Source organism: Apis cerana, linkage group LG14 (genome assembly GCF_029169275.1).
Source record: "Apis cerana isolate GH-2021 linkage group LG14, AcerK_1.0, whole genome shotgun sequence".
Classification (NCBI taxonomy): domain Eukaryota; kingdom Metazoa; phylum Arthropoda; class Insecta; order Hymenoptera; family Apidae; genus Apis; species Apis cerana.
In genome coordinates, this window is record NC_083865.1 from 11,683,745 (window position 1) to 11,706,935 (window position 23,191).

General features: G+C 28.0%; 3 protein-coding genes and 1 long non-coding RNA gene across 9 annotated transcripts in view; 1 reads left to right on the forward strand and 3 right to left on the reverse strand.

Moving 5' to 3' along the window:
- Positions 1-13,637, reverse strand: part of LOC133667295 (baculoviral IAP repeat-containing protein 5) — a 38,906-nt gene extending 25,269 nt beyond the window's left edge. The window contains exons 1-4 of one of the 2 annotated variants that reach the window (XM_062085109.1): positions 13,248-13,637; positions 12,944-13,147; positions 12,682-12,802; positions 12,367-12,597 (exon numbers count right to left, since the gene is read on the reverse strand). In XM_062085109.1, the coding sequence (XP_061941093.1) occupies positions 12,484-12,597; positions 12,682-12,802; positions 12,944-13,147; positions 13,248-13,261 (453 nt within the window). In that variant the 5' untranslated portion in view covers positions 13,262-13,637 and the 3' untranslated portion in view covers positions 12,367-12,483. Of the gene's footprint in view, positions 1-12,366; positions 12,598-12,681; positions 12,803-12,943; positions 13,148-13,247 lie in introns of those variants that run through there. The other variant, XM_062085110.1, reaches the window with a different exon arrangement.
- LOC107994616 (serine/threonine-protein kinase/endoribonuclease IRE1) lies at positions 67-6,613 on the forward strand. Of its 4 annotated transcripts, none has more exons than XM_062085101.1 (14): positions 67-413; positions 1,050-1,089; positions 1,168-1,310; positions 1,362-1,416; positions 1,494-1,873; positions 1,974-2,193; positions 2,293-2,498; positions 2,610-2,947; positions 3,253-3,413; positions 3,483-3,769; positions 3,968-4,264; positions 4,378-4,553; positions 4,614-4,805; positions 4,892-6,613. In XM_062085101.1, the coding sequence occupies exons 3-14, from the start codon at positions 1,274-1,276 to the stop codon at positions 5,252-5,254; spliced, it is 2,712 nt and encodes a 903-aa protein (XP_061941085.1). In that variant the 5' UTR covers positions 67-413; positions 1,050-1,089; positions 1,168-1,273; the 3' UTR covers positions 5,255-6,613. The 4 variants fall into 4 exon arrangements, with proteins under 4 accessions (XP_061941085.1, XP_016907099.1, XP_016907096.1 ...); XM_017051610.3 differs by having other exon boundaries at positions 1,374-1,416; XM_017051607.3 differs by having other exon boundaries at positions 67-1,089; positions 1,168-1,297.
- Positions 5,865-11,186, reverse strand: LOC107994617 (putative inorganic phosphate cotransporter). Of its 2 annotated transcripts, none has more exons than XM_028665146.2 (4): positions 11,060-11,186; positions 8,410-8,645; positions 7,357-8,254; positions 5,865-6,943 (listed from the first exon to the last, which is right to left on the reverse strand). In XM_028665146.2, exons 1-4 carry the CDS (start codon positions 11,151-11,153, stop codon positions 6,606-6,608), a joined length of 1,566 nt encoding a protein of 521 aa, XP_028520947.1. In that variant the 5' UTR covers positions 11,154-11,186; the 3' UTR covers positions 5,865-6,605. The 2 variants fall into 2 exon arrangements, with proteins under 2 accessions (XP_028520947.1, XP_016907100.1); XM_017051611.3 differs by lacking the exon at positions 11,060-11,186 and adding an exon at positions 10,709-11,045.
- A 4,674-nt stretch (positions 13,638-18,311) lies between the features above and the next one.
- On the reverse strand, positions 18,312-19,241 carry LOC133667296 (uncharacterized). The gene is made up of 3 exons (XR_009832665.1): positions 18,883-19,241; positions 18,658-18,782; positions 18,312-18,436 (listed from the first exon to the last, which is right to left on the reverse strand). It is a non-coding gene; the product is annotated as an uncharacterized LOC133667296 (long non-coding RNA).
- Between the last annotated feature and the right edge of the window lie 3,950 nt (positions 19,242-23,191).

Sequence of the window (23,191 nt, forward strand, 5' to 3'; positions counted from 1 at the left end):
CTTTATCATGTCATCTGATACAATCTATATCTATATAGAGATGTTTTATAAAATATAATTAAATAAATAAATGTTTTATTACGTTAGTTTATGTACAGTATTAATATTATTATAGTATTATTTACAATAGTTTATCGAAATATTTTTCACAATTTCTTTTATACTTATTACGATTAATTAGTATAAATATAAATAAATATAAATATTCAATACATATTAATACATAATAATAAACATGATATTTAACTTTACATTTAATTATTTATAATACAACGAAAATTAAATTATAAATTACATATTTATATTACAATGTAATATTTTACACGAACGCACAAGAGCCACGTGTCCATGATATTATCTATGCCTGGACGTACATATACGCGACATCATTGAAATAATTCGCTACGTGTGAAGTATTTATTTTTTTTTCTAAAGTTTTCTCCTCTCCTTAATCACGATAAATTGTAGAATTGTTATTTAACTCATCGTTTTATTTATGTAACCATTTGAAAAAAACAGATTATACATATAAAAAAATATACATAATTTTTTTTTTTAAATATACGCCATGTGACGTTTTACTTTAAAATTATCACTTTACGTCTTAACATATATGCGGGTAGCAATGTTAATTTTAATATTATTGCTTTTTAAACTAAACATTATGTAATTTATATAACAATATTCAATATGTATATAATATTAATTATATACGAAGGAAAAGAAAAGCAAAATTTTTAATAATATATTCTATAAATTCTATCTCATGAAAGATATTTAGATAAGATTTCCGAAGATTTTAAAGAAATTTGGACGAAATGATGGAAAACATTATCGTTTTTTATAACGAAAGATGTAAAATTAGGATATCTTGCTATTTTATAGATACTATTTATTTTTCTTCAAATATTTAAGTGATTTTTATATGATAATACACAAAACATTGTTTATATAAATTATATTAAAAATTAAATCATGCGATTCAAGCTTGTATTAATTTTTCTGATGATTAAATTGTTTAATATTTATATTTGTGATCAAACTGAAAGATCATGGCAACCAGATTATTTTAAATCTTCTGGGAGACAGGTATATCAATTTCTTTGGTTCCTTCAATATAAATTATAAAAAAATTTCCTCCATAAATTTTAAATGAATATCTTTCAGTATAAACAAAAAAGGGATACAGAATTAATATCAGAACAAGATGATCCACTTTTAATATTTTCTACATTAGATGGTTCGTTGATCGGTATAAAACAACGTTCTGGAAATGTACTTTGGCGACAAAATGATGGTATTGTTACTAGGTATAATTTATAAAATAAAAGTTTTATCCAATTATTCTAACTTTTTTTAAGCATTCATTACAGAACCAATTGTCAAGGTGCCAGTTGAACTTGGAAGAACTTCCATGTAGATATATTTATACTTTCTCAATTAAGGTCTAATTGTAATATTCTCTGTAATATTAAATTCTATATATGTTTCAGGCCAATGTTTTTACCAGATCCAAAGGATGGCTCTTTATATGTGTTTGGAACAGAAACCGAAGCTTTAAAAAAATTACCATTTACCATTCCACAACTTGTGGCAAATAGTCCTTGTCGAAGTAGCGATGGAATATTATATACCGGTAGAAAAATTGATACTTGGTTTGGCATCGATCCTAGAACTGGTCAAAGAGAACAACTTCTAGGATTTGATAAAGTTAAAAATACTTGTCCTGTAGAAATGCAAAATGCTGTTTTCATGGGACGTACAGAATATAGTATTATTATGGTGGATAGTAAACAGAAGAATCGAAAATGGAATGTTACATTTTATGATTATTCCGCTACAAAGATGGAACCTGAAGGAATAGAAAATTATGGTTTGATCATCTTATAGTTTTTTTTTTATTTTCATTATTTGATATATTATATATCATATTATATGTATAACAATATTATAATATAATTTACATTTTATAGATTTAGTTCATTTCGCGACGAGTTCAACCGGACGAATAGTCACTGTAGATAGAAAATTGGGAATTATTTTATGGGAACTAGATGTACAGAGTCCTGTGATAGCAGTATACATCGTAAGAGAGGATGGATTGTTAACAGTTCCCTTTACCAGCGTTGCAGATGAAACTTTAAATCTCATTTTAAAACGTTTTGCAAACAAACCGAGCGATATTCAATTATTGTTAGTAATTAATATTTTTGTAAATATTTTATTTCAAATTATCGTTATTATCGTTCTATATTGTTAAGTTTCCTCAGGATATACGTTTTCTTTTCATAGCCCAACATTATATATCGGCCAACACAGACACGGATTGTATGCCTTACCATCTCTCGTTGATTTAACAACAGCTACTATATCAAATAATATTGGTCAATTATTGCTCGAAGGTCCATTATCAGTTCCACAATTAGGAAAAAATGATAATGGAAATGTACCCTTGTCTAATACATATAACAATGAATATCAGGCAGTTATAACGTTAGGTAATAATCACAATTAAAAGAATATGTTTAAATTAAGTTTAGTTTAAGTTAAGTTAAAGTTTAAAATGTTCCTTAATTATTGATCTTTGTCATTTAATAATTGAAAAACAGGTCATTATGAAATACCAGCTGAATATAAATTACAAGAACCACAACCACTTCAAATTACCGGTCGATCCGATCCTGTGATTGAAACATTACCTTTACGATATTCAAATTCTACAAAACAATTATTATTCAGTTTACAAGATGATGAAAAATCTAGCAATGATACAAGTAACGAATCATGGCGTGAATTTATGCAGAATGTTTATACAATGGGCAAGAATTGGTTCAGCCAACAAGAAAACAAAGGATTAAAATTAACATTAATCGTACTATTAGGATGCATACTAGTAATGTTTTGGTATTTAAACGCACAATTCAAGGAATTTCAACAATTGTCTCAGGTACTTTTGTACTTTTCTTTATTTCTCATGCGCATTTATATGATAATATGTACTTACTCTTCCTTTATCCGCCCTATTATATTATATTATTAAAGGAAATACATCAAAAAATAAAACTGTAATTGAATTAAAATATAAATTAATTATCGTAGCGATTACTCTATCAACAATATATCTAAGAATATTTTAAATATTTTAAAGAATAATCAACAATATGTAATCTATCGATAGTAACATCGATATAGAGAACATATCTGAAAAGTTGTATATTTTATCAGATTACTGATCAACAATTTTTTTGACAGGGTTCCCGAGAAAATAATAGTACCAGTGATTATTATGGAACACGATCGAACGCACTTGTAGTTCCAGAAGATATGGGCGAAGGAATAGTAAAGGTTGGAAAGATAACTTTCGATACCGGACAAGTTTTGGGTAAAGGATGCGAGGGAACTTTCGTTTATAGGTAATTAAATAAAAGAAAGACGATATATTTTCTTATTTCTTGCTTGAAATTATGATATTAAATTTTCAGAGGTAATTTTGATGGACGATCCGTAGCTGTAAAGCGTTTGTTACCAGATTGCTTTACGTTCGCCGATCGAGAAGTAGCGTTACTCAGAGAATCGGATGCGCACGCAAACGTTGTGCGATATTTTTGTACCGAGCAAGATAGAATGTTTAGATATATCGCATTAGAATTAGCCGAAGCAACTTTACAAGATTACGTGGCAGGAAAGTACGATAAAAAAAAAATATCGGCAAAAAGTATTCTACGACAAGCTACATCAGGATTAGCTCATCTACATCTTCTTGACATCGGTAAATTTTATACGTTTTGACACTCATTATACAAATATGCTATAAGATATCGTGGATAGCAAAGATAAATTCAATATTTGATTAATAAAATTCTCAATACTATATCTAAATTATTATTATATCTATATCCAAACTCACGTTAGTAATCTCATATACATATGTATGCATTTAACATAAGATTTTAATATTTTAATATAGTGCACAGGGATATAAAACCGCACAATGTGTTATTATCGACTCCGGGACCTCGTGGAGAAGTGAGAGCTATGATATCGGATTTTGGGTTATGCAAAAAACTTCAATTGGGTCGCGTATCTTTTTCACGTAGATCAGGTGTAACAGGAACGGATGGTTGGATCGCGCCAGAAATGTTAAATGGAAATAGAACGACTTGTGCTGTGGATATTTTTTCTCTCGGTTGCGTTTTTTATTATGTTCTTTCTAACGGAAAACATCCATTTGGAGATCCGTTACGACGACAAGCTAATATTCTTTGTAAGACACATAATATTTATTTTTTTGAAATTTCTTTTCAGCTTATTATTAACGAGATTATAATTATGAATCAATCATTTAATCTTTATCTTCGTTTCGGGTCGTTATCATAGGCGGAGAAAATGATTTAACAGCTCTGCACGATGAAATTTCTCAATATGACAAAGAATTGGCGTTAATACTTATAAAAGCAATGATCGCAAACAATCCATCAGAACGACCTCCGGTTATGGCTGTTCATGATCATCCAATATTTTGGGAACCTGCTAAAATCCTTGGATTTTTTCAGGTATTGTTATATTTTTTCTTACATTTGAAATTTATAAATTTCATGATTTTTTAATTATAGGATGTGAGCGATCGAGTAGAAAAGGAAGAAACGAGCAGTCCGGCATTAGTCGCATTAGAATTTGAATGCAATCGTGTGGTACAAGGAGATTGGAGATTGCTCATCGATGTAGAAGTTGCAACCGATCTTCGAAAATACAGAAGTTATAGAGGTGAAAGTGTTAGAGATCTGCTGAGAGCATTGCGAAACAAGGTTCGAATATTAAATTAAATAAAAGCTGAAACTGTTGAAATTGAAATCCGTTATAAATATTCATTAATTTTAACTATTTATCGTAGAAGCATCATTACAGAGAATTAAGTCAGCAAGCTCAAGAAAGTCTTGGATATATTCCTGACAAGTTCACCGAATATTGGCTTTCTAGATTTCCCTCTTTGCTTTCGCACGTTTGGTGCGCTATGCAAACTTTCCGTAACGAGCCAACATTAAGAGATTATTATCATGCCGATTACACATTCGCAATTATCAGCGAAGGAGAATCTTTACAGATTAAGAGTACACATCCATCAAGTTATATTTCTTGCAAAGTTCAAGATAATATCGATTGGAGTCCAAATAGGACGAGATACCGAACTCAAAGAAAAAAGTACGAGAAAAAAAAACTTGATATTCCAATTGCTTGGACCTTACCTTCGAATTAGAGACAGAATTTTAAACTAAGAAGTTTAGAGACACTATTATTATAGTGTTTTACGAACCGATGTACGTGTTGTATATATACATTAAGAAAAAAATGAACGAACGAATATTTTAAAAATTATAACGCGCTCAAAAGTATCGAACATCGCTGAAAACTACTAAACGATGTAGAAAATTTAAAATATTTGTAAATATTATGCGATATTATTGTAGTAAAAAAAATTTGTAAAAAAAAAACAAAAAAATAAAAAAAAGAATAACGTTATAATAAAATAAGAAAATAATTAACCAAAAAAAAAAAAATCTAAACACAAAGTTCGAACAGTTTCAACGATACGTGATAAAATATTTTAATCATGCATATCGAACGTAAAGGAAGTCCAAAGATATATTTTTTTTCTTTTCATTTCTTTTCCCATTAAAGAGACAAAAGAAATTTATCTTTTAATCTTTTGCGATACAAACAATAAGTTTTACATGTACATATCAACGATGCGTATACCAATTTTCAATTTATACATAACATGCGCATATAATTTATTCTAAATATTTATATATATACAATTACACATACGATTTTCCATTATCCCTTCACTTATTTCACCGACAATATTTAACAATGCGCACATTTATTTTAAGATATGTAATTAGAAAAATATTTTTCAGGTACACTGAATCTCGTTAATCGCGAGAATTTATCAATGTAATATATAATAACAAAATCTGTCTTTTATTCCCGCCTGATATCGCGTGGATTAATACACATATAATCATTCGATTTATCATTTGTTTCGAACTTGGACTAGAGCGAACTATCGAAATTTGAAGTAATATTATTAGATTCGTACAAAAACTCGTTCATTTTTTTTTTATTTTTTTTTTCAGATCGAAATAGAAAAAAACGTTTTATTTTATAATATCTTTTTCACAATATCAGCGATCGATCGATCCGCAAAAAAAATGCAACAAAAAAAGCGTGAGAAAATATTTCGTAATATTGTGTATTTCGTCAATAAAAATGTGCGATATATTTTTACTTTTACTAAGAAATTAATGAAAAATTTAGATCTATAAAAAAAAACGAACTTTTGTACCGATTAATAACGTTCCAGATAACGAAAATAAATGAAAAACTTATTTCGCTTTAATAAAAAATGTAACGAGTAAGTCTGTAATAAGATAGATAGTTGAGAATATCAACTCGATGTTCGTGTATTGTTTACACGTATTAATACGTGTGATATATATATCACAATATGTGTACATAGTTTAAATTGTAAAAATCAATGCTCATTGATCGTTATATGAAATTATGAGAAATTTATCAAACAAAAATATTTTCAATTATCCCATTCAAGAAAGAGGTTTCTGAATTTTTTCCATTTTTTCATCTATAACTTTCTTTTGTATCCTTTCTTTTTCGGTTCTAACGAATTCTGGATCATTCCAATATTCGACTTCTCCGCTGGCGTATAGCACAAAAATTATATTGGTTAAAACAAAAACGCCGAAAACAATCCAAAATACAAGTCTCCATTCGTGAAGAGCCTGATTCGGAGTCAATATGCTAACAATATACGGTGTTAAAATACCGGTAAAAGCACCTATTCCATTTACCAAAGCCATTAAAGTACCGGAGTAATTTGGACTAAGATCTAGAGCATTTACCTTCATTCCTGGATAAAATGTTCCTAAAAAAAGAATAAGTAAATCGAATATCAATAATCTTAATTCGAATAAAAATTCTGAAGCATTAAACATAGAATGTGTTAATATATTCTCGAGATATCTTTAGAGAGTCAATTTAAGAGAAATATATATATATATATATATATATATATATATATATATATATATATATATATAAAATTATTAATTACTTATTAAATTATCGCACATAAAGAAACGAATAGAACGAGACAACTTTATCTCTGTCATATTCTATCCGTTATTGCTCTTTATCACGCTTCATCACGCGTACTTATTTATAATTTAATAAATAAATTTTTCGGCATTAAACCGACGTTCTAACATTCTTTCATATTCATTTCATATCTCGGGGATTGATTCTTCAAAATTATCGTACGAATATATCGATACATACCCATTAGCGTTGTACCGAGAGTGAACATAATAACAACAGTCGTCTTGTCACATTCGGCGTAAGACGCACCGAGAATGAATGCTCCTGGTCCGAGCGAAGCAATCGTAGTACCTAGTTTGCGTACATTTGTACGCGACATCAGACCATTCGTGATCATCCAATCAGCTAGACAGGATGTTATCGTACTGCAAATCCACATAGTTAAATATGGCAAAGCGGAAAGAAATCCGTTGTGATCGATCGAATATTTGAGCACGTTGCTCATGTATTTCGGGAGATCATTGACCAAAGTGAAAAAACCCCAGTCATGACCAACTTGCGCCGCTATCAATGCCCAAAGCGGTGTAGATTTAAGAAGGTGTCTCCAAGGTACCGACGGTGGTTTTTTATGCGTATGCGCTCGCATTCTTTCTTGTAGAAAGATTCGTTCTCTTTCGGAAATAAACGGATGCGTATCCGGATTATTATAACATATCACTAACCATAATAAAAACCAAAGAATTCCGATACTACCGAACACGTAAAATACAACTGGCCATCCTATTATCGAATATCGAAGAATAACACCGGACAAAGAGTTTGCAAATACCGTGCCAAGTTGAGCACCAGCAAATACCAATGAACCGATCATAGATCTTTCCTCCGGTGGTGTCCATTGTGCGAGCATCGCATTTAACGCCGGAAATGTCGTTCCTTCACAAAGGCCCATTAATAGGCGTACAATGATCAAACCTGTCGCTTCTCCAATTTCTACGGTGATCGGTGTAATTAACGTGAAAATTCCCGTCGCCAATATACCCAAACCAAGAGAATATTTTCCACCAAACTTTTCCGATAGCATTCCACCAGGTAAATGCGTTATCACATAACCCACGTAAAACGACGATAAAATAATACCCTGATTGAAAAAAATTATATATGAGAATCCAAAGTATAACATATCATAATTAATCAATATTGACATTATTAACAAATTTAGTTTATACGTTATATTATATATACATAAATTTGTACGTATATTATAAGATATATAAACGCGCCTGTATCTTTTACCTGCATCATCTCGTCCCAATCGTATTTTTTCGCGTTCGAAGGCTTTACATCGTTATCGTCCATTCCATTTTCCGTAGTATTTATCCGACAAGTATATTGATCGTTATGCGTCGGATTTTTCATTGGGATTACCATTTCAGTAATCGTAATCGATAAACAAATACGCATCGCATAGGCATTGAATAATGCTAAAAATCCCATTATCGCAAATATCCATCGTTGCGGTATTCTTCCACCTGTTTGCATATAAACAAACTCTTATCGTATTATAATAGTATGGATAAATAAACTCACGTTTTACAGAGAAGAAAGCTCGAGGTCAACAGCGCGGAAGGAATGACGATTAGCGGCAAAGCCTTTCCCTATTGGCAGCTGTCTAACGAACCGTACAAACTTATCTAGGTAAAGGTCAAATTCCTTATACATATCACTAACTTGGGCATCGAATAATTTCGATTTCAATTTATGCGTTTTATTAAAAGAATAATCGGTTGAATCTGGAAGAGAAATCTAGCTAAAAAAGAAAAGAAGAAAAAGGACAAGAGCGATACGTATCTACATATATCTACATATACATTATACATATAAGTATATAAGAGCGAGAAATTGAAAAATGAATATACGCGAAGTAAAAAAGATTATACAAGATGGTTAGATTTCTATAACGATATATGCGATTTGTTTTTATATAATTATACGTAAGGCAAATCGAACGAAAGTCAAAAACTTTAAAAATGCACTTTAAAAATAATCGAAATTTCATTCGAATGTCGTACAGCAAAGAAAAATTCGAAATATAATAATGATAAAAGAATGGAAAAAATAAGATAAAAATTGATAATTAAAAATAAATTAAATTAAAATTTGAACTTTCATCAATAATGAAACGTTAAAAAGATGACTATAAATACAAATACATACATTCATATCGAAATTTATGAAAATAGCGCGAATTTTTTTTTCACATCGTACGGAAGAAGATCGTAGAGAAGATCGAAGAAGATCGATGATAATAATAAATAGAACAAAAAGTTATCAACTTAAATGGGAAATAAAATATTCTTCTCAAAATAGATATTAAAAAGATTAGGAACAAAAAAAAGCAAAGAAACAATATATACGTGTTTCCATCGATTCGTTTTATTAACGATCACCAATCAATCAACGAAACAACGATAACCGAACGAACATATATATATTTTTGTTACTCGATTCTTTAATCAAATACTAGACCCAGCATCAACGAGTTTATCTTATCTATCACAATATACGGAAAATCCAAATACAAGAAGCCAAAAAGTACCAATAATATCTCGGTGCGATTTACTCCGAATGATTATATCGGTAGACCGAATTGTTGATTCGTTGTAAAGATAACGTAAAGCGATTGTCAACTCATTTCGATTTGTGACGTATTATAATCCCTTCATATATATACGAAACCAGTTATTTTCCTTACTTTTAATAAAAAAAAATCTCTCTTTATAAATCGAACCACAATCTTATTTTTCATTTTTATTATACGTTTATTTCTTTTAATACACGAACATATGTTTTATTTTGTTCAACGCATTTTTAGGAAACACAATTTTTTTTAACGCATTCACGAAAATATTCATGAAATTCTACGAAAAGAAATTTAAATATATATCGATGTTAACAATTATTTAAACGCGTACATATCAACTCGAGAAAATCTATAAAACGAAACAAAACAAGATTCTTTATTTCATTTTTATTATTTTACAAAATTGTTTAACGAAATAATTTTACGAAATAAAAAATCATTTAATCATAGGAATTTAACCATAAATTTATAAAATGTATTAATGGGTTTAAAACGAATGGGTCTAATACGATACGTCATTACGTATATTTCACGTACAAGTATTTCGTCGGTCGTTATTTTCACAATCGAGATAAAACTGCTACGATGTTACAAGATATTAATATTAATTTTTAATACGTTTCTTTTTTTCTTTCGATACACGTAATTTTTACAAATTTCTTTTAATAATAATCGATACTTTCTTCTATCTTATAAAACGAATTATATTTATCAAATATAATGCAAAGTAAATCGGTATTTCATCGATATTCTGTTCGAACATCACCATCAAAATATACAATAAACGATATATGTAAATTAAAAAATATAAAATTCTACTAAATATAAACAATAATATAATATTTGTAAATAATTTTATAAATAAAATAACGTCAATTAGAAATATTTTAATCTTAACGAGATCGAAAAATTTCAATATTAGATTTATAGATTCTGCTATTAGGTACTTACAACATATTTTGCAGGTAGATAGCATTATGCGAATGAAGATATTCTTCGATCGTTTAACCGTTTAACGTTGGAATAAAAAATACACAAAAATTATATTTTCGAATATAAATCGCTCGAACGATTCGAATTACGTTTTTATTTTATTTTATTTTATTATCACGTTCAATACCGTTAACCCAGAAAAAAGGCTAATCCGGACAAGTCTAATCAAGAAGATCACGATTATCGTATTAACAAAAAATCGTATTAATAAAAAATGGTAACCGATATATTTAAATAATATTCCTATGACATGTCGCGATTGACTGAATCAACGCTGTCGATGCGAATTCATTTTATAGCAGTACTTACACGTGCTCTTCACTAAAAGCAAAAAGGGAAAGGAACCGTGGATAAGACGCTTAGCATGTAGTAAAAGTTGATGCGGGAAAGGTATATTCAACATCGAAGGAGAATGATAACGTGCATATTACACGCGTATCTATATTTGATATTTTCCGTATATCTATTTTTTATATATACGAATACCTATCACGTAATCGTATACACGTTCGAACGAAGGAATAAAACAATCGACAAGACGGATCAACAAATAATTTAAATTATTTATTTTAATAGCAATATTAATATAAAAGTTGAATTCTACTCAAGGAACAGGGTGAAAAATTTTGATAATTTTATTCGATAATTATTATAAATTCTACTTTCAATAGAATAGATAATACAGCTAAGCCAAGGATTCGAAACGATTCGATAAACAACGAGTACAATAGCGATAAATAGTAACGAGTAACGATAAATATCAAGCATACCGTACAATATATGTTTAATCCCTAATTACTTATATTTCGAGATAAAAAAATCGATACTAATCAACGTTACAATTCATAAATTTCATTTAACATCATCGAATCAATTGTAATAAATTTTTTTTTTACGGTTTTATACGGTTTTATTTACATCACACGATTTTATCATTATGATTTTTACAATGCAAATACAAATATCTTTTATAAAGAATAATTTCATAAGAATAATTACCTCACAAATACTTATATACTTATTATACCTTCGAAAAAAAAGTATCGACAAAGTATCTCTATCCAAATATCGTATCGATGCTCTTTTTTTCTTTTTAAAATAGTTTCGTCAAAAATGACATCGCGTGACGAACTTACGTTTATTTCTAAATCTATAATCGATATATCAACGGTTTATAAATTATGCGAAATAACGATCGTTACGATTACAAAACATTACACAATCTTCTTCCTCGATACCATTACAAGATCAACGATAATTCCTCTTACCTTTAATATCGTAGGATTAACATATCGTCGATAAAATCAACCAAGTTTAACAAGAATAGACGATATAAATTATCATAATGCGATATAATCGCCTCTTATACACTTCGCTTAATAACTTTTGTTAATGCCAGATTATTATCAAATCCATTTCCAAATGGAATTATCAGTTCCATCTTTAGCATACAACATAACGTCGCTTAATTTGCAACAAAAAATAAAAATGGAAAAAACGAGAAAGAAGAAGAGGGGGAGGGGAGCGAAATAAATAAATAAATAAATAAATAAAAATAAAACAAAATAAACATAGATAAAAGAAAATAATTTCATCGAAAGAAAATTCTATTCATATTTGTTTCAAAATATCAAATTTTATTAAAAAAAAAAAATCACATCATTAATCATCGGAAAAAAAAAAAAAAACACTAAATAACACTATTTTAATTCTTATTTTTTTAGAGTATACTCTTAATTTTTTACTTTTTTTCCTTTCTTTACTTTCTTATAAATATGAGGTATTTCACGTACCAATCGTGCACTTTCTTCCTTCGCCTTAGTCATAGCTCTGTCAAATTCGTGTATCTATAAAATTTATACATTTTCTTTCCTATATCTTGCATCATATTCGTAAAATAATTTTATCTCTAATTTTAAAAAGATACTCACGCATTCCTTAACCATATATTTTTTAAACAAATCGAATAATTCATTCACAGTCCAAGTAGTCTCATCCGATTTTCCCAATCTAATAAAGGAACATTGCGACTCATGTTTCATGTGTTCATTCCTAAAAGCAATCAAAATAAGGTAATCAATCGTTACATCAAAAATATTAAACAAACAAGAACATTACAAAATTAGTTAAGAAGTTAAAATTATTCGCATTCCATAATTAATTATTAAATAAAATAAAATAAAATAAATATACCAAGGATCATCATCCGGATCCCAACTATCAAGTTGTTTGGAACAAATAAAACATTCAACCAAATCGGGTTCTTCCTTACCACCCACTACATAAAAACCGGCAGCAGCCATCCGCTCGGGATTGCACGAATTGTCAGAAGATTGAAACGGCCAATTTTCAAACGTTTTTAATCTACCAATTTTCCAAAACATCGAATTATGTCCTCTAAACAAAAGACGAACTATAATTAATCAAGGTTATGACGCATCATTGACCACGTAGAACGAAGCGATATAAAAATGAAACAACGTAAAATGCCACTTACGGTAATAAATCCATAATTTTAAAATAAAATAATTTCAATTTTTAATAAAACACGTTCACAGGTATAAATATCGTGAACGGTGAAATCAATGGCGTTCTTCTTAAACAGACATCACAAGTGATGCAATCTATATCGATCGTTGCCCTTATTACCGATAAAAATTATTTCATTCACTCGCGTTAAATAATGCGCGGATGACAGACGCGTATACGATACGTACGTACAAAATAAAGTCAATCAACGTATTCCTCTACGGATCGGACAAGCACAGAACAGATTCAATATCACGGAGGAGATGCAGAGACGCAACATTCAACGGAATTTCGCGTTCCACGCTTTCAAATACCAATCGTGCAAAAATCAAGGCGTTAGGTACGCCATCTACGATTCAAAACGATGACATTCAATTCCATCGTATAAATCGATAAAAATCGAGAGATTTTGAAAATAATTTCTTTCATAAATGTCATACATACCAGATCGTATTCATACATTAATCATTATATATACGAATAATAAAAAGAGTCGTATATAAATCGAATCATTCATAAATTAAAAATTTACTCGTAAAATTTTTTTTTACAATATATACGCAAATAATATCAATTCGTGAGATTTTTCTATAAAAATGATTCGTCGCATTTTCGAAAACTCGTCGTATCCAATTTGAATAAAATTTTAATAACAATGAGTTTTAAATTTTAATAATAATAAGTTCATTCGGACGAACAGATTCATTTGATATAAAAACAATATTCCCGAGAAGAATCTTTCGCGACTCGAAAGTTAAGATTCAAAATTTTTTAAAAATATTTCGTCATTTTCTGTATCTTTGAAAATTTTGTACGCTTCGATTCAGCTGAAATTTTGAAAATCGATTCCTTTTAGATAAAAACAGTATTCGCGAGAAGAATTTTTGACGATTCGAAAGTTAAAATTAAAACATTTTTCGAAAAAATGTTTACGTTTTTATTTTTACGTTCACAGTAATTTCAATTTCTACGTTACCGACACAGGATAGAATAAACACATCATAGTCTCAAATCATTATTAGCAACGTTTCGACATTCTTCTTTTTTTTTCAACAGTTTATCGATATATCTTTCTTTAACACGATTCACTCGAACGGATATATTTTTTCAATGTATCAACGGATTCGTAATTAGCGAAAATATAAATATCTTTTTTTTCTTTAGTTTGCATCGACAAACGATAAACGAACGAAGAAATTTAACACGGAAGAAACATTCGGATATTTAACAAATTTATATCAATTCGTTTAAATAGCAATTTTTTTTATAAAAAAAAAAAAAGTAAATCGAGTTTATAAATCAGTTTATAAATCGAGTTTAATTTTTTTTTCTTTCACGACACGTTTCGAACAATTTAATACATTAAAAATTATCTTTCGTCGATAACGAACTCTACACTATATATTCCACTTGCATTCTTATTCCAAATTTATCTTTAATATATATTTTACATATTCGACGATTTATTCATCATATTTATTTAGGAATATTTATGCAATTACGCACAACTCATTCGTTATCTCAATTCAATAGCACAATATTTGGATATTTTGCACCTCATCGCAAATTAAAATTACATTTTCGTTTGATTCATTCCGTAACATTCAAATAATAAATCAACATACTTTTCATATTTAATATGTGAATTAAATCACTAAAATTTTCAATTATAAGAATTTTATTTACGTATTCCATCGCAATATATTTAATATATTTTTACAATAACATACGTAGACCAAAAATATACGATTCATCGATTTATGGCTCGAACGTTATAGATAAAAAAGAAAAAATGCAATTTCAATCGAAGAGAATCGAACCATAGATAACAAATTTCGCGTAATCGCACAAATATTCCTATACGATAAATCGAATCGATCGAATATGTGAAAAACGTACATTAAAGAAAAATAATAAATTCGTCTGAAATATTCGGACATTTAACAAAAAAAAAAAAAAAAAAAATAAAATAAAAAATCTATTATCAACAAAAATAATTTTTAATTTCAATATATTTATCATTTAAGACGCGAAAAAAGAAGAAAGAGAATTTTAAATTAATTTTTTTTTTCATAAAAAATTATCATTTAAATATAAATTTGTTAAACGTGCGAATATTTTTTTCGATCATACTATTATTTTATTTATCGTTTATCGTATATTAAATAAATAAAATTTTATTAATTATAACGAGTTTTAATATATCAAAAGTTAATCGATTCGATTAAACGAACATAAACAAATAATCTTCGCAAATCGCGTCCGGATATTAATTCGAATCATTAGATATCGGACACGTGATTAAAAATGACCGTAAGGGCGAGAAGTCAACCGCGAATCGTCGCAGAGAGAAGACGTTTAGCAAATATAAAGTATAAACAAATATATCTTTTTTTTTTTTATAAAAAAGCAAGAAGATCGCATCAGCGTATAAGGGAATAAATAAACAAACGAAATAATTCGTTAGAGTAATATCACCGTACAATTATAAATCAGGATTCTTAATCAAACGTAATATTCTTTTTTTAAATTATTTTAAGCTAAAATTAATATCCAAAGCGTTGATCATTTCGTCAGGAATTCTATCTAAACGGTAAAATTATAAAAAATTTTTTAAATCAGCAAATTATCATGCGAAACAACGATATTTAATAATACGAACATCGCGCCACACGCGGTTTAAGAAATAAAAATCGTAATAAAAATCATTTTATTATTTTCTTTTTGTTTTTAATTTTTAAATGGAATTTTAATTTTTGAATTTTCCATTTACGGTTTATGCTCGAGACTAAAAGAAAAGAAAAGAAATTTGTTTTCTTTTCTTTTATTTCTATTTATCGAAATATCTTTATCGCTCGTTACATTTTTTTCTCTAAAAGCGTGTTTAGACGTTGTACGATTATTTTCCATATACAAGTTTTTTATTTGTCGTTTCCTAATTTTCATTATTATTATTATTTTTTTTATATTCGATTCACGGCTTACGCAGTTAACGGGATTAATACGGGATTACTTTAATTCGATGATTTAATTTTAATGCTATTTTAATATTTTAATATTAAAAAAAAAGAAAAAAATATGTAAATGAAATATCAATGGAAATGAAATTAAATAAAAGGAATCGAACGATTAGAAGTTTTTGTTTTATTCATCGATTTTGATTATTATATTCTTTTTTTTTTTGTAATCTCTAAGTATTCAATTTATCGATTAACGGAGTATTTTTTTTTTTACGCTTCAATTCGTTTCGTTCTTTATTATCCTCGTATTCGATGAACATTTAATTTTTTTATCGATTTATTTATGTATTTATAATTACATTCTTACATATACTTTATTTATTTAACAATTATTTACATTTTAATATTTTATTTAAGATATCGTATATCGATAAAATCTTTATTCGGAGTGCAAAAAAGAATACGTCCGTCCCGTTTCGTGTTCGGAAACCGACTGCGTAAGTCGACATATATACAAAAACAATTCAAGGAACACGTTCGTTTCGTTTCGTATTTGGAAAACGATTACGTTTAACCGTACATAATACCAATCGATGCGACATCGCGCCACGATTTATTTATTCGTTATATATTATTCGCTATAATATTCGCTATAATATTATTAATTTTCACTTTACTTTTACATTTTATCAATCATTATTATATCATTCCATTAGGTTCATTTTATCATTTCTCGTTTCTTTAAAATCAAACGATTTAATTTTTTTCATCGATAATATTTTCGATAATTACTTTTTTCTAATTTTCTTTTCATTATTATTAATTTACAAGATAATTCGCGTAAAAAAGGTTTAAAGATTTCTTTTGTTTACTTTTCTAAATTTTGATCATTTTTGTTGCAATTATCAATATCGTTTAAATCCATCCAATCGTTTAATTATTCAATTTAGCAAAGCTTTTTATCATCTTTTTTTCCGCATCGTAAAAAGTAATGTTTTCTGCTCGCAATCACTTCAAAAAATCGTACTTTTCGCTATTATCTTTGAAGATACAGCAATCGAAAGTTTACATGATTCTAAAGATTCTCCTCACATTTACACAACGATAGCGTTCAAAGCCGTCGACGTAGAACAACGAATGAAAATTAAATCGAATGTCGGGCAATGTTTCCCGATCGCAACCACATCAGAAAATCGTAAGTATCGCTGTTATCTTCGGAGATACAGCGGTTAAAAGTTTACACAATTTTAAAGATTAAAAATTTCCTCTTCTCGAAACAATTTACTATGTAACTTATAAAATTCGTTAATAATCTTTATACAATATTTTTATTTTATTTAATAAATTTACTATATATACTATAATATTTTATTCACAGCGATAAAGTCTTTACTCGGAGAGCAGAGAGAAACACGTCCGTCTCGTTCCGTGTTCGGAAACACGGTTCGACTACGAATATATACAATAACAATCGGCGTGTCTTGCGTCGCGATACACGTTCGCTACAATATTCGCAATAATATTCGTAATAATATTCATAACGTTATTAATTTTCATTTTACTATTTTATCAATCGACGTTATATCATTACGTTCGTTTTATTATTTTTCGTTTCTTTAAAATTTATTTAACGGTTTAACTTTTTTATCGATAATATTTTGGAGTTTTAATCAGTTTTTTTAATTTTCCTTTTATTATAATTATTTTATAAGATCGATAAAAACGTTTAATGATTTTTTTCGTTTACTTTGTTAATTTCATCGAAAGAAAATCCTATTCATATTTGTTTCAAAATATCAAATTTTATTAAAAAAAAATCACATCATTAATCATCAGATAAATAACACTATTTTAATTCTTATTTTTTTAGAGTATACTCTTAATTTTTTACTTTTTTTCCTTTCTTTACTTTCTTATAAATATGAGGTAATTCACGTACCAATCGTGTACTTTCTTCCTTCGCCTTAGTCACAGTTCCGTCCAATTCGTGTGTCTATAAAATTTATACATTTTCTTTCCTATATCTTGCATCATATTCGTAAAATAATTTTATCTCTAATTTTAAAAAGACACTCACGCATTCCTTAACCATATATTTTTAAACAAATCGAATAATTCATTCACAGTCCAAGTAGTCTCATCCGATTTTCCCAATCTAATAAAGGAACATTGCGACTCATATTTCATGTGTTCATTCCTAAAAGCAATCAAAATAAGGTAATCAATCGATACATCAAAAATATTAAACAAACAAGAACATTACAAAATTAGTTAAGAAGTTAAAATTATTCGCATTCCATAATTAATTATTAAATAAAATAAAATAATATAAATATATCAGGGATCATCATCCGGATCCCAACTATCAAGTTGTTTGGAACAAATAAAACATTCAAATCAAATCGGTTTCTTTCTTACCACCCACTACATAAAAACCGGCAGGTGCCATCCGCTCGGGATTGCACGAATTGTCAGAAGATTGAAACGCCCAATTTTCAAACGTTTTTAATCTACCAATTTTCCAAAACGTCGAATTATGTTCTCTAAACAAAAGACGAACTATAATTAATCAAGGTTATGACGCATCATTGACCACGTAGAACGAAACGATATAAAAATGAAACAACGTAAAATGCCACTTACGGTAATAAATCCATAATTTTAAAATAAAATAATTTCATAATAAAACAATAATAATAATAAACAATAATTCACAATAATTTTTAATAAAACACGTTCACAGGTATAAATATCGTGAACGGTGAAATCAATGGCGTTCTTCTTAAACAGACATCACAAGTGATGCAATCTACATCGATCGTTGCCCTTATTACCGATAAAAATTATTTCATTCACTCGCGTTAAATAATACGCGGATGACAGACGCGTATACGATACGTACGTACAAAATAAAGTCAATCAACGTATTCCTCTACGGATCGGACAAGCACAGAACAGATTCAATATCACGGAGGAGACGCAGAGACGCAACATTCAACGGAATTTCGTTTCGCGTTCCACGCTTTCAAATACCGATCGTGCAAAAATCAAGGCGTTAGGTACGCCATCTACGATTCAAAACGATGACATTCAATTCCATCGTATAAATCGATAAAAATCGAGAGATTTTGAAAATAATTTCTTTCATAAATGTCATACATACCAGATCGTATTCATACATTAATCATTATATATACGAATAATAAAAAGAGTCGTATATAAATCGAATCATTCATAAATTAAAAATTTACTCGTAAAATTTTTTTTTACAATATATACGCAAATAATATCAATTCGTGAGATTTTTCTATAAAAATGATTCGTCGCATTTTCGAAAACTCGTCGTATCCAATTTGAATAAAATTTTAATAACAATGAGTTTTAAATTTTAATAATAATAAGTTCATTCGGACGAACAGATTCATTTGATATAAAAACAATATTCCCGAGAAGAATCTTTCGCGACTCGAAAGTTAAGATTCAAAATTTTTAAAAATATTTCGTCATTTTCTGTATCTTTGAAAATTTTGTACGCTTCGATTCAGCTGAAATTTTGAAAATCGATTCCTTTTAGATAAAAACAGTATTCGCGAGAAGAATTTTTGACGATTCGAAAGTTAAAATTAAAACATTTTTCGAAAAAATGTTTACGTTTTTATTTTTACGTTCACAGTAATTTCAATTTCTACGTTACCGACACAGGATAGAATAAACACATCATAGTCTCAAATCATTATTAGCAACGTTTCGACATTCTTCTTTTTTTTTCAACAGTTTATCGATATATCTTTCTTTAACACGATTCACTCGAACGGATATATTTTTTCAATGTATCAACGGATTCGTAATTAGCGAAAATATAAATATCTTTTTTTTCTTTAGTTTGCATCGACAAACGATAAACGAACGAAGAAATTTAACACGGAAGAAACATTCGGATATTTAACAAATTTATATCAATTCGTTTAAATAGCAATTTTTTTTATAAAAAAGTAAATCGAGTTTATAAATCAGTTTATAAATCGAGTTTAATTTTTTTTTCTTTCACGACACGTTTCGAACAATTTAATACATTAAAAATTATCTTTCGTCGATAACGAACTCTACACTATATATTCCACTTGCATTCTTATTCCAAATTTATCTTTAATATATATTTTACATATTCGACGATTTATTCATCATATTTATTTAGGAATATTTATGCAATTACGCACAACTCATTCGTTATCTCAATTCAATAGCACAATATTTGGATATTTTGCACCTCATCGCAAATTAAAATTACATTTTCGTTTGATTCATTCCGTAACATTCAAATAATAAATCAACATACTTTTCATATTTAATATGTGAATTAAATCACTAAAATTTTCAATTATAAGAATTTTATTTACGTATTCCATCGCAATATATTTAATATATTTTTACAATAACATACGTAGACCAAAAATATACGATTCATCGATTTATGGCTCGAACGTTATAGATAAAAAAGAAAAAATGCAATTTCAATCGAAGAGAATCGAACCATAGATAACAAATTTCGCGTAATCGCACAAATATTCCTATACGATAAATCGAATCGATCGAATATGTGAAAAACGTACATTAAAGAAAAATAATAAATTCGTCTGAAATATTCGGACATTTAACAAAAAAAAAAAAATAAAATACAAAATCTATTATCAACAAAAATAATTTTTAATTTCAATATATTTATCATTTAAGACGCGAAAAAGAAGAAAGAGAATTTTAAATTAATTTTTTTCATAAAAATTATCATTTAAATATAAATTTGTTAAACGTGCGAATATTTTTTCGATCATACTATTATTTTATTTATCGTTTATCGTATATTAAATAAATAAAATTTTATTAATTATAACGAGTTTTAATATATCAAAAGTTAATCGATTCGATTAAACGAACATAAACAAATAATCTCTCGCAAATCGCGTCCGGATATTAATTCGAATCATTAGATATCGGACACGTGATTAAAAATGACCGTAAGGGCGAGAAGTCAACCGCGAATCGTCGCAGAGATAAGACGTTTAGCAAATATAAAGTATAAACAAATATATCTTTTTTTTTTTATAAAAAAGCAAGAAGATCGCATCAGCGTATAAGGGAATAAATAAACAAACGAAATAATTCGTTAGAGTAATATCACCGTACAATTATAAATCAGGATTCTTAATCAAACGTAATATTCTTTTTTTAAATTATTTTAAGCTAAAATTAATATCCAAAGCGTTGATCATTTCGTCAGGAATTCTATCTAAACGGTAAAATTATAAAAATTTTTTAAATCAGCAAATTATCATGCGAAACAACGATATTTAATAATACGAACATCGCGCCACACGCGGTTTAAGAAATAAAAATCGTAATAAAAATCATTTTATTATTTTCTTTTGTTTTTAATTTTTAAATGGAATTTTAATTTTTGAATTTTCCATTTACGGTTTATGCTCGAGACTAAAAGAAAAGAAAAGAAATTTGTTTTCTTTTCTTTTATTTCTATTTATCGAAATATCTTTATCACTCGTTACATTTTTTTCTCAAAAGCGTGTTTAGACGTTGTACGATTATTTTCCGTATACAAGTTTTTTATTTGTCGTTTCCTAATTTTCATTATTATTATTATTTTTTTTATATTCGATTCACGGCTTACGCAGTTAACGGGATTAATACGGGATTACTTTAATTCGATGATTTAATTTTAATGCTATTTTAATATTTTAATATTAAAAAAAAAAGAAAAAAATATGTAAATGAAGGAAATGAAATTAAATAAAAGGAATCGAACGATTAGAAGTTTTTGTTTTATTCATCGATTTTGATTATTATATTTTTTTTTGTAATCTCTAAGTATTCAATTTATCGATTAACGGAGTATTTTTTTTTTACGCTTCAATTCGTTTCGTTCTTTATTATCCTCGTATTCGATGAACATTTAATTTTTTTATCGATTTATTTATGTATTTATAACTACATTCTTACATATACTTTATTTATTTAACAATTATTTACATTTTAATATTTTATTTAAGATATCGTATATCGATAAAATCTTTATTCGGAGTGCAAAAAAGAATACGTCCGTCCCGTTTCGTGTTCGGAAACCGACTGCGTAAGTCGACATATATACAAAAACAATTCAAGGAACACGTTCGTTTCGTTTCGTATTTGGAAAACGATTACGTTTAACCGTACATAATACCAATCGATGCGACATCGCGCCACGATTTATTTATTCGTTATATATTATTCGCTATAATATTCGCTATAATATTATTAATTTTCACTTTACTTTTACATTTTATCAATCATTATTATATCATTCCATTAGGTTCATTTTATCATTTCTCGTTTCTTTAAAATCAAACGATTTAATTTTTTTCATCGATAATATTTTCGATAATTACTTTTTTCTAATTTTCTTTTCATTATTATTAATTTACAAGATAATTCGCGTAAAAAAAGGTTTAAAGATTTCTTTTGTTTACTTTTCTAAATTTTGATCATTTTTGTTGCAATTATCAATATCGTTTAAATCCATCCAATCGTTTAATTATTCAATTTAGCAAAGCTTTTTATCATCTTTTTTTCCGCATCGTAAAAAGTAATGTTTTCTGCTCGCAATCACTTCAAAAAATCGTACTTTTCGCTATTATCTTTGAAGATACAGCAATCGAAAGTTTACATGATTCTAAAGATTCTCCTCACATTTACACAACGATAGCGTTCAAAGCCGTCGACGTAGAACAACGAATGAAAATTAAATCGAATGTCGGGCAATGTTTCCCGATCGCAACCACATCAGAAAATCGTAAGTATCGCTGTTATCTTCGGAGATACAGCGGTTAAAAGTTTACACAATTTTAAAGATTAAAAAATTTCCTCTCCTCGGAACGATTTACTATATAACTTATAAAATTCTTTA

Coding starts and splice junctions, on each gene's coding strand:
- LOC107994616 (XM_017051607.3), top strand. CDS start 976: ATGCGATTCAAGCTTGTATTAATTTTTCTGATGATTAAATTGTTTAAT. Junction 1,298..1,361: donor ACTTTGGCGACAAAATGATG/GTATTGTTACTA, acceptor ACTTTTTTTAAG/CATTCATTACAGAACCAATT. Junction 1,874..1,973: donor TGAAGGAATAGAAAATTATG/GTTTGATCATCT, acceptor TACATTTTATAG/ATTTAGTTCATTTCGCGACG.
- LOC107994617 (XM_028665146.2), bottom strand. CDS start 11,153: ATGTTGAATATACCTTTCCCGCATCAACTTTTACTACATGCTAAGCGT. Junction 8,646..11,059: donor GCTTTTAGTGAAGAGCACGT/GTAAGTACTGCT, acceptor ATATGCAAACAG/GTGGAAGAATACCGCAACGA. Junction 8,255..8,409: donor ATTGGGACGAGATGATGCAG/GTAAAAGATACA, acceptor TTTTTCAATCAG/GGTATTATTTTATCGTCGTT.